Source organism: Eubalaena glacialis, chromosome X, assembly GCF_028564815.1.
Source record: "Eubalaena glacialis isolate mEubGla1 chromosome X, mEubGla1.1.hap2.+ XY, whole genome shotgun sequence".
In the NCBI taxonomy this organism is placed as follows: domain Eukaryota; kingdom Metazoa; phylum Chordata; class Mammalia; order Artiodactyla; family Balaenidae; genus Eubalaena; species Eubalaena glacialis.
Genome location: NC_083736.1, coordinates 98,710,797 through 98,722,757, shown reverse-complemented (window position 1 = coordinate 98,722,757; position 11,961 = coordinate 98,710,797). Strand labels below are relative to the sequence as shown.

The following is an 11,961-nucleotide window of genomic DNA, read 5'->3' as shown; positions in this document are numbered from 1 at the left end:
TTAGTTATTCTGCAGGAGGGTTAGCAGAAGTCCCAGGGTCCAGTCATTAACTACATGGGAGTCAAGAGACAGTGCATGTGGCACCCATTTTGCTGGTGCAGGTTGTACTATATGTGGCATGTTTCTGGAGCTGGTGGCAGTAGTCATGGCTTCCAGATTGTGGCCATAGTGACATGGCTCTGGAGCCAGAAATTTCTTGACTGTATGGAGAGATAGCAGCACTCTTTGATGGCTTGGTTTTGTGATGTGGCCTTGAGAATCATTTTTTTAAAATTAATTAATTTATTTATTTATTTTTGGCTGCTTTCGGTCTTTGTTGCTGTGCTCGGGCTTTCTCTAGTGGCGGCAAGCGGGGGCTACTCTTCATTGTGGTGCACGGGCTTCTCATTGCCATGGCTTCTCTTGTTGCGGAGCACGGGCTCTAGGCGCGTGGGCTTCAGTAGTTGTGGCACGTGGACTCAGTAGTTGTGGCACGCGGGCTCAGTAGTTGTGGCACACGGGCCTAGTTGCTCCGCGGCATGTGGGATCTTCCCGGACCAGGGCTCGAACCCGTGTCTCTTGCATTGGCAGGCTGATTCTTAACCACTGTGCCAGCAGGGAAGTCCCAAGAATCATTCTTGAAGGCTCAACATAGCATCTGTTTCTTCAGCCCTCCTAAATATAATTCTATAGCCACTGATACCCTGTAATAAATTGCTTCCTCTTTAAACTAGCTAGAGTGGCTTCTGCTCTCTGAAACTGAACCCTGACCAATGAAGGAGGTAGTACCAGGAGTGCTCAGAGGCGATAGTGTTTCAAGAAAATGGGGGACTTCCCTGGTGGCGCAGTGGTTAAGAATTTGCCTGCCAATGCAGGGGACAAGGGTTCGAACCCTGGTCCGGGAAGATCCCACATGCCCCGGAGCAGCTAAGCCCGTGTGCCACGCAACTACTGAGCCTGCGCTCTAGAGCCCGTGAGCCACAACCACTGAAGCCCGCGCACCTAGAGCCCGTGCTCGGCAACAAGAGAAGCCACCGCAATGAGAAGCCCACGCACCGCAACGAAGAGTAGCCCCCGCTCGCCACAACTAGAGAAAGCCTGTGTGCAGCAACAAAGACCCAACACAGCCAAAAAATAAATAAATAAATAAATAAATAAATATTTATTTATTAAAAAAAAAAAGAAAAGAAAATGGGGAACTGGAATTGATTAGATAGCCTGATTCGATTTGAAAGCAGTGATAATTCTGTTAGTATTAGAAGATGAGATGCTGGTAGTTCATGACACATAATGGCAAACCAATCAAATCATCACCGGTGGGCATGTACGATGAAGTGCCTATTGAACGCAAGGCTTGATGGTCCAAGTAGCTGCTACTACAGATTATTTGGGCACTAATGATGAACTCAAGAACTATGGAGTGGGATAACTTCTAACTGTGCTCTAGAGGTTTAAAAAAAGAAAATGGCAATCTTAGGATTAAAATTCCCAGCTCAAGAAACAGAGGACAGTAAGTTTGTATTCTCTTATCTCTTGTTGACAAAGACCCCAGACCGGTTGGAACCAGAAGGTTGATGATACTCACTCCCACTTACCTGACCACCAACCAGCCAGAGGAACGTCCACGAGCTGCTCATGCCATCTTTGAACCATTACTATAAAACTTCTCGCTACCCCCTCCAGATCAGGACAGACAGTTTTGAGGGCATTAGCCCCTTGTGGCCCCCTTTGCCTGGCAAAGCAATAAAGCTATTCTTTTCTACTTCACCCAAGACTCTGTCTCCAAGAATTAATTTAGTGTCGGGGTACAGAGGCCAGATTCGGCTTCACATAGCTGAAAATTAGAGTCTTATCCTATGGGTTTTTGAATTGCAATATACATTGAACTCACAGCCTTTCCAGGTGTCACTTTTGGGAAAGTAAGGGCATGTGTTTGGCTAGATGAGACCTCCCAGAATAGAAATGAGGATGTTTGGGTGAATTCAGATGACTCTAAGTACTTCACCAATGAGCCTTCTTTGCCCTAGAAGCATCCCTAGTTTGATGAGGCTGGTCCTGCCTTGCCTGAACATCCTCAGGTTACTTGCGAGGGAATGCCAATTTTCCTCATGTACCATCCCTACCACCTCTCATTGTTTCCAGACCTATAACTAGAGTTAGAACACAGTACGCTCCAAGGATACAAATATAAGTCTGAACTGGAAGGAGGAAATTGCAAAAGTTTGCTAACTTATAATGGCAGAAATTTGGAGAATATGTGTGGGAATGTATTTTAAGGATACTATACCTTGGAGGAAGGAATGTAATTTTAGATTGGGCCAAATATATTAACACCTGAATACTTACCAGAGGTTCTGGATTCAATTACTAGCTTGCCCAATTGGCAGTGGTTCTATTTGCTTGGTTGATTGAAGCCAAGGCTGAAAATTAGCCCATAGTAAATGAAGTTGATATGCCAGATATCCTTGGTATAATGTAGAGGAAGTTCTCCAAAGGCTTAAGGAAATAGAAACATTGGAATACATTTATGATACATGATCCACTCACCTACATCCTAACCATGTCCCCCAACAGGACCTAGGGGATGTTCTCTTCCCCAAGACATTGAAAAATACACTGATGAAAGGAGCCTTATCACTCTTGGAACATGCTACAGTGGTAGTCTTGAGTAGGCCAGAAATAGAGATGAGAGATGCTGCCACTGAAAGTAATTTGCTAATTTCAATGAGAATAATGGGATCTTAGAATAGCAAAGAACAAGCGGCAGCACTTAATGACCAGAGATGGGGTGAGCATGGTAAACATGACAGAAGCATGGTCAGAGAAGTAATCTGAAAGTTTTTGACCTGCAGAGAAATTTGGTAATGGCTAATTGTTCTTCAGATCCTTTAGATGGAAATAGATGAGCAACCTACTAATTCCTACTTGATCTGCATAGCCAAAACAGTTCTCTCTGGTGAATAAAGATCTAATTGGACATATATACACTACCAAACGTAAAATAGATAGCTAGTGGGAAGCAACCGCATAGCACAGGGAGATCAGCTCGGTGCTTTGTGACCACCTAGAGGGGTGGGAGAGGGAGGGTGGGACGGAGGGAGACACAAGAGGGAAGAGATATGGGAACATATGTATATGTATAACTGATTCACTTTGTTATAAAGCAGAAACTAACACACCATTGTAAAGCAATTATACTCCAATAAAGATGTTTAAAAAAAAGATCTAATTTGAGTTATTATGATGGAGATTCATGGCCTCATGAAGCCGAATCCTGCCTCTGTACCCCGACACTGAATTAAATCTCAGACAGAGTTTTGGGTGAAGTAGAAAAGAATAGCTTTATTGCTTTGCCAGGCAAAGGGGGCCACCGTGGGCTAGTGCCCTCAAACTGTGTGTCCCCGACCTGGAGGGGGTACTGAGAAGTTTTATAGTAATGGTTCAAAGAGGGCGTGATCAGCTCGTGGACATTCTTCTGATTGGTTGGTGGTGAAGTAAGTGGTCGTCAGCATCATCAACCTTCTGGTTCCAGCTGGTCTGGGGTCTACGTGCTTGTGGGCAGCAGTTAACTTCTCCCACCTAGTGGTGGTTTCAGTATCTGCAAAACAGCTCAAAGATATTGTAATATATGTCCCTCGAGGGGGAACCAGGACCATGCCCCAAGGCTGCACTATTGTTTCTCTTGACTGTTCCTTCCTTGTCTCCGCATCCCCTCCCTTCCCTGATTAGCAACTGTTTGAACCTGCTCCCTGGAACCCAGGGAAGGTCATGGAGGCCGAATGAAGCCTATTTCCTGTAATCAAGAAATGGGGGACACAGGAAGGCTTTTGTGTGCCCAGGAGCCCCACAGGGTCCTGCTCGATATGAGTCTCACCTATTTGCAGATCTGAGTCAGTTCACACACCCAGAGGCCCTGGAAGGGAAAGCCAGGTACCCTTGAGGAAGGACTCAGCAATACCATAAGCACGTGTTGTAGATTTTCTTCCTAGCTTTCCTTTTTCTTTCTAGCCAGGGGGGCCTGTGGCCATTTACCAGGGTAGCCATGCACTGGGCAACTGGAAACACTCATACTTCTCAGTCTTTTGGACACTATGAGCTCACATTCATCCAGGACCAGTGTTGGGGGCAGGGGGAGAGTTTAGAGCACAACGGTCATCCATTGGTCGGAGTCAGGGCTCATGGAGTTAAGAAATATAATTTTATCCTGAATCCATCTACAATGGGTCCAGTGGATCTGCAAGTACATCATATGGTTCTTAGTTTATGAACGAATATTTGAAATAGCAATACTCAGCCACTGGCAGACCTACCACTTTTGCTCCCTGACTGGTGTAATAAGGGCTATTTACGGTAGGAAGGGCCAGGTAGAATTCACTGTATCTGTCAATACTGTATCCCTGGGGAAATCACACAGATGAGTGCCCACCAAAGATCTGAAGGATGTGTGTGTGTATGTGAGGTGGGAGGTGATTTCTAGTACATCCTCATTTAACTTGCCTGTTTGGCCTGTGCAAAAGGTATGCAGGTCTTGGAGAATGATAGTTGATAATCAAAATTTAATAATCAATGCCAAACATGACTTTTCTAAAAGCTAGATAAATCATAAGAAACTGCAGAACACTGGCAACGCCAAGATCTTAAAAGCAGCCATAAAGAAAAGACATTACCCTCAAAGGAAGACAAACAGAATTAGAGGCTAAGAAATCTACTGCTTGGTGCTTTTGGGATGGCGGAAAAGGTGTAGTTCTGATGACAGAAATGGAAGCTGCAGTATAATGTGAGATTAAGGATAAAATGCCCTTCTGCCGGTGATTGGAATGTAGCTACCAGGATGATTTGCTTACCGGACCTCGAGGGATTCAGTGCTACAGGGCTCCCGGTGTCACATGTATCAATCTTACTTTAGATAACCAATGAAATAGATTCTGGCTGGCAAAAGCAGAAAAAGACTTTATTGAACTGTTGGGGCTCACAGATGCACTAAGAAGCTCCTCCCCCCCTCAAAAAAAGGGGGGAAAGTCTGGGCATCCACAAGCACTTTAAGTCCTACTTCAGAACCAGAGTGTTGATGTGGAGATGCCACCACTGCCACCAGAATGTATTCTCCACTTTCCCTCCTGCTTTGCTATAGATTGAGAAATTCAGGCAGAAGCATCTGATTAGCCAGTCCTTGGTCACATGGCTACAAGGGGCAGGGATTCTGGGAGAGCAAACATCTGGTCTTTTATATGTTGGGCAGAAAACTGATGAGTGGTTGTTAGGGGTGGGGAGAGAGTGGTGACTATGAAGGGATGGACCGCATGAGGGAGTTTTATGGGGTGAGGGAATTCTAATTGTGCTCTGTATTCTGATTGTGGTGATGGTCACAGGAATACATACCTGCCTTTAAAATGCATAGAATTGTACACCAAAAAGTAGTTAATTTATTGTATAATTTAAATAAATAAATAAATAAAACACAACTATGGTCTGATGACCGGTTGCAGAAATGAGGACTGCAGTAGCTACCCATAGTTTCTACCTTTCTCTTGTAGGTACATAATTATATAGAGTAATCAATTTATTTCCCTACTTCTCCTCTACTATTTTATATAAGGTGAGTTGATAGTAGTTAACTTTTTGTAGTCCACACGTTACAGGATATCAAGATGGGACTGAGATTGAATTAGGAGGAGTGGACATTACCCATCGATGGATCCAAGTGACCAACAGAAACTTGGATTTTCCCTTAGGAGAGATTAGTGCATTTTTGTTGGTATGAGGGAGATTTATGTTATGACAGGCAGCAGCATACCACTGATGCTATTAGCTCTTATGTAGAAGTATGGGAAGAAGGGTGTGCTGCGTGGGAAAAGAGGTGAATAACATAGATGCTTGTGGTGGACAGACTCTACAATGCACCCCCTATAACCCCTGCCTCCTGATGCTCATGCCCTTGTGCAATCCTCCCCCCTTGAAAGTGCACGGGACCTGTGACTTGCCTTTAACCAACAGAATATGGCAAAGGGGATATGTCACTACTGTGAGATTATATTATTTTTTTAAACATCTTTATTGGAGTATAATTGCTTTACAGTGGTGTGTTAGTTTCTGCTTTATAACAAAGTGAATCAGCTATACATATACATATATCCCCATATCTCCTCCCTCTTGTGTCTCCCTCCCACCCTCCCTATCCCACCCCTCTAGGTGGTCACAAAGCACCGAGCTGATCTCCCTGTGCTATGCGGCTGCTTCCCACTAGCTATCTATTTTACGTTTGGTAGTATATATTAGTCCATGCCACTCTCTCACTTCGTCCCAGCTTACCCTTCCCCCTCCCCGTGTCCTCAAGTCCATTCTCTACATCGGCGTCATTATTCCTGTCCTGCCCCTAGGTTCTTATTATATAAGACACTACCTTGCTAGCAGACTTGCTTTAGAAACTCTCCTTGCTGGACTGATGAAGTAAGTGGCCATTTGGGGGAAGCCCACACGGCAAAGTTGGGCAGCCTGAAGAAGTTGAGGGCAGTTGCTGGGAGCTGAGTAAAGCCTCTAGGAGCTGAGGGTGGCCTCCAGGAGACCACCTACAAGAAGCTGGGGCCTCCAGACCTATAACCATATGGAAATGATTTCTGTCAATAGCCTGAGTGAGCTTGGAAGTGGATTCTTCCGCAGTTAAGCCTCCACGTGAGAACCAGCTTGGCTGACACCTTGGTTTTGCAGCCTTATGAGATCCTAAGCAGAGGACCCAGCTAAGCTGAGCCCAGAGGCCTGACGCATTGAAATGGTGAGATAATGTGTGTTGTGATAATTTGTTACACAGCAAGAGAAAGCAAATATAGTGCTCAATGTCCATTCCAGCCTCTTAGTGTGCCTTCCTGTACTGCAGGGGCTAAAAAGCTAAGAGCACATTTCCCAGATTCCCTTGCAACTAAGATTCTGGAGATATTACAGGCCAATGAGATGCACACCCGTGAGACTTAAATGGCAGAAGGGAGGTGGAGGCTATGCTTCTGCCATTTCTGCTGGTAAACATGGTTGTGCAGATGTTTGGTTGTTCTATTGCAATTTAGTCACTAGCTTGTGGGTGCTGAGAGGCAGGATGCTTGGCATCCATTTTGCTGGTATAAATCATAGCAGGCGGAGCGTGGTTCTGGAAGTAGCAGCTGTAGTGCTGGCTTTTCATCATGGAGTAGGAAGTAGCAGTTTCCTAACAGCAGAAGAATTAGCAACCCCCTTGGTGGCCTGGTTCTGTGGTATAGCTTTGGAAATTGTTCTTGAAAGTGCAATTTAGAGTCAGTCCTCTTGGTAATTCTGTAAGCCACTTAATATCTGGTAATAAATCTTTTCCTGCCTAAACTAATGAGAATGAATTCTGTTCTCTGCAACTGAACCTTAACTAATATAGGAGGGAAGTCCTCAAGTGATGATAACTGAGTTAAGTATCCATAAAAGTACATCATAATAAATAATAGCAAGATCTTTAAGTAAGCCATTCTTCATATTTATTTAACAGATTTATAACATTTATTTTTATAAAGACCAGTAAAGCCACCTTATAACAATTTAATGCATAAGGTATAATGCACTGGTTCAGTGTGACACAACTACATAAGATTTTAAACATTAAGAACAACCCATTTGCTTAACAAGGTAGCAACTACAAAACTATGTGTTCAGCTTATGTCTCCTGCAGATTCAGAAAATAAATGTTCGTCTTTTTAACTTGCATTTATAATCTTTCTGCAATTCAGAAATCTTTAGGTATTCAATTTTAATTAATCTAGGCTAAAATACAATACTAAGTAATCTTCAATATTCTGATTTAAAAATCATCAAATATTAATAACATATGTTCTTAAGAAAGTATCTTTTTTGTAAATACAATTGACAAAATGTTCAACAAAGTATGTGCAATAGTGCCTTTGTATATAAGCATAGAGCCTTGTGTCTTTATAGAGCTACTGTAGTGTAATTTAACAATCATTGCTTAATAGCACATGTGTGATAGTTCACATATAAACTATTAATTAAACTCTAAAATTTGGACATGTTTCAGGCAAATAATTTCTGAGAAAAGGCACAGATGTTTATTTACCAACTATCTCTTTAAGTGGTAATTTCCTTGAGAAGACAAAGTTGACAAAATCATTTTAAAGACACTACTAGTAGCCATAAAAATAAACAAAAAATAAATTAATTAAAAAAAAAAAAGACACTACTAGTAAGTGTTTGGCCAAGCCCAATTTACAAAATTTTCAAAGGGTCAACTTGAAAATTCTTGAATATCTCTGAAAATAACATATCCTGTGGTGATGAAGCCCTCTGTTTTAGGCTTTGTTCACAGTGGATTCTTGCCAAAGGCTGACTATACCAATTCTTTTCCAGAAAGGGAGACTTCTTGGGTCGTCCTAAAGGATATCTGCCCTTTCATTGTTTCAAATCTGAAAAGTCAAAAGGCTTAAAACCAAAGTCTTTTGTGAAGAAAGAAGCTCCAATGGATGACTTCTCCCCACAATTTCCTAAATCAACTGATTAATAAATTGTTCTTATCAGAAACAGCACAGAAGATTGGACAGGTGTGTTTTTTCTCTTTAAAGTGCTAACAAAGCCCATTATCTCTAAATGAACTTTCATTGTAATGACTGAAATATAAGCAGCATAAAGTATATAGAAATTACACATCTAAATCAAATAGATTACAACTCTTTAGATAGATGCCAAAATTCTATACATTATCTTAACAATCATTACGCACAAGTACAGGCACACCTTGGATGTTGCAGGTTTGGTTCCAGATCACTGCGATAAAAGCAAATATTGCAATAAAGCGAGTCACATGAATTTTTTGTTTTCCCAGGGCGTACAAAAGTTACGTTTACACTATAGTGTAGTCTATTAAGTGTGCAATAGCATTATGTCTAAAATAACGATGTACATACTTTAAACATTTTATTGCTAAAAAATGCTAACCATCACCTAGGCCTTCGGTGAGACGTATTAGTAACAACAAAGATCACTGATCATTTAAGTCTTTTGTCATTTACAGACAGTTCTGGGTGTACTCTGATGCTTTTGCAAAAATGTTCCTATAAAAGGGCTTCATCTTCAAGGAATTCATGGAAAAGACTCTGACAAGTACAGGTTTCTGGTAACTGACTATACTGCTGAACTGAATAAATAAGCATTTTCAGAACGCTAATGGAAAACTGTTGAATTCATAAAAGTGTTAACAAAAGATCAAGATGGAAAAAAAATTAATTACATGGGACTGAGTGAACTGATGAGGATGATTATAATTTTTGTGACTTTCTGTTTGAATAAAAAAAAAATCCCACAAGGAAAAAAAAAAAAAAAAGATCACTGATCCCAGATCACGATGACAACATAATAATAATGAAAAAGTTCCAAATATTGCGAGAATTACCAAAAGGTGATCCAGAGACGCAAAGTGAGCAAATGTTGTTGGAAAAATGGCACTGATAGACTTGCTCAATGCAGGGTTGCCACAAGCCTTCATTTTCAATAAAACTGTAGTATCTGTGGGAATTCCCTGGCAGCCCAGTGGTTAGGATTCCGCGCTTTCACTGCCAAGGGCCTGGGTTCAATCCCTGCAGGCAACTAAAATCTTGCAAGCTGCAGCAGCCAAAAAAACCCAAAAATCCAAAAACAAAAAAAATGTAGTATCTATGAAGCGCAATAAAGTGAAGCACAATGAAATGAGGTATGCCTACATACTTTATGAACTTGCCAGACTAATACAATAATTCAGTCTATCTAATGTAACTTAAAATATGACTGGTGAAAATCCAAAATCTAAAACTAGAACCAAAGCAGTCTCAAGCTACTCTGAGACAAATGCCACAAAGAGCAGTGCTCGGAATTTCAAGTAATTTCTCAGTCTAATGAGAGACCTGTACACAGTTACTGTACTGTTTATTAACCCTTCTGAATTGGCTGGCTTTAACCGGCTCAAATCCAAATCCAAAATCGTTTTTCCTTATATCGGCCCAGAGTTTTGAGTTCTTTATTTTTATCAGTAACAGAGCTACAAGTGTGTCAGCAGCTTCTGAACTGCTCAGGTAGGGAGAAGATAGAATTCATTAAAAAACCATTTATTATTGGAAGGCTGAATGAGATTAACTTTAAAAAGTTAATATTATTTCAGTTAGATAACGTGAAAATGAGGTTCCCATATGGTAATCTTCTAGATAATTAAGGCTACAGATCTAAGAGCCTGGTTTTCTAAAGCATTCTAATAGGACTGAGGCAATTTGGAAAGTAGGATTTAGCAATATGACGTGTCAGCATCACTAATACTCAAACATAACCACATTTTCAAAAATCATCAGTAATTCATATGTAAATAGCAGCACAAACTAGTAATTTCCTTGCTAAAAGTGATATGGTGGCGCCCTCTGGTGGTAACATTTAGCATTTAGCATACTCCCCCTGATATTGCATACCTTGTGAAATATAAAAAGTATATTTGTATTAGAGAATATCAAAATTAGATAACACCACAAAGAAATGAATCATTGTGCTTCCAAATATCTTCTTTTTAACCTTCAAATACATTGGTAACAAGATAAATCCCTGATCCCTACTCCTAGGAATCAAGCTGACGCCTATGAGAATCTTGGTAAACGCCTATAATAAGCAATTCCTGTTAAAAGATTTACTTCCTGGTTCTAGAACTTAACTGAGAGGTTTTTGCATTTTCTAGTTTGGCTTTTAGATCTATGGGTTTCTCAAAAAACTTCACCAATGCTGGTTCATTCAACAAAGAGGCGAGAATCTGTTCAAATGCAAATGACCACTGAGGTTCTTCCCTGAGAGAGGAGGGATCTTTCTCTAAGTGGCTCTCTGTTTGCCCCTCACTGGGTCCTCCAGAAGCACAGACTGCACCAGACAATCCTTTGGTTGATGACGCAGGGTTATGGAGTTTCCTTCCAACTTCTTCCATCCTGAGCAAAAGGCTGGTTACAACAGCAATGGCTTGATATAATGACTCTTCTTCAGGGTCCCCGTGAAATAAGTTATATAGTGTCTTTGAAAACTGAATAAATTGCGACTAGAAGACACAAGTTAGAAATATCACATTTGATATTAGACTTAGCAAATATCAGGAGAACTTAGAAGTGAATAGTCTTCTATTTAGAATTTGTACCATATAACCTTCACCACGGAAGTTATAAGAACTGATGATTAATCCACAAATAAATCTTGATTCTAGAAAGATGGGTATGAACCATGAAAGAAAATTCCACTTAAGTCTTCTCATCTTTTGCCTAATAACAGTAAATTATATACATATATTATATATACAATAATTCTTGGACAGTATCTGCCAGCATTCCATCAATGTTAGGTGGTACTTTTAATTAGGCAAAGTCCCATATTTCCTTACATGCAAATCATCCATTCATTAACCAATCTTAATGAACAGATTAAGAATGAGTTCCCCTTGATCTCCCTGAAGGGCTAGAGTGGGCAGCTCAACTAGGATGACTTAAATTTAAGGAAGAATGTTTTGGGACCTATCTAGTAGTACAAGGTAGCTCTAAGGAGCCCATTTGGACATGTTTCTCTTTAAAGGCTAAGGTGGGGCCCAAGTAAAGAAATAAACTGGACTGTCTGCTAATTGCCTCTAGATAATCCATAGACATTCCTAGAAGATATTTGTCAATTAAAAAAGAAACTATTCCAACACAAAAGTCCTATAAGTCAATCATGCTACCAGAAAAGTTTATATGTAAATAAAAAGCAAATAAAAAAGATAAACTTCATAAAAATGTATTGTACCATACTTTAAGTTTTATTTCTCTTTCTTTCTTAGTCTGTAATACTGTTTATTTATTAAAAATTTAGAATAAATATATCATGATTAATTTTAAAATGTACTTATTTAACTATCAAATTACCTAGTCCACTGAGAAAAACTACGCTATTTCATATTTCTCATTTTGGTGAAGTTCTGGGAATCCTCAGTATCTATAC

At 40.5% G+C, this 11,961-nt stretch overlaps 1 protein-coding gene across 1 annotated transcript in view; it reads right to left on the bottom strand.

Moving 5' to 3' along the window:
* Window positions 1–9,762: 9,762 nt before the first annotated feature.
* The window catches only part of TBC1D8B (TBC1 domain family member 8B), a 78,643-nt gene continuing 76,444 nt past the window's right edge, over window positions 9,763–11,961 (bottom strand). The window contains exon 21 of the mRNA XM_061179553.1: window positions 9,763–11,035. Coding sequence (XP_061035536.1) covers window positions 10,640–11,035 — 396 coding nt within the window. The 3' untranslated portion in view covers window positions 9,763–10,639. The remainder of the gene's footprint in view (window positions 11,036–11,961) is intronic.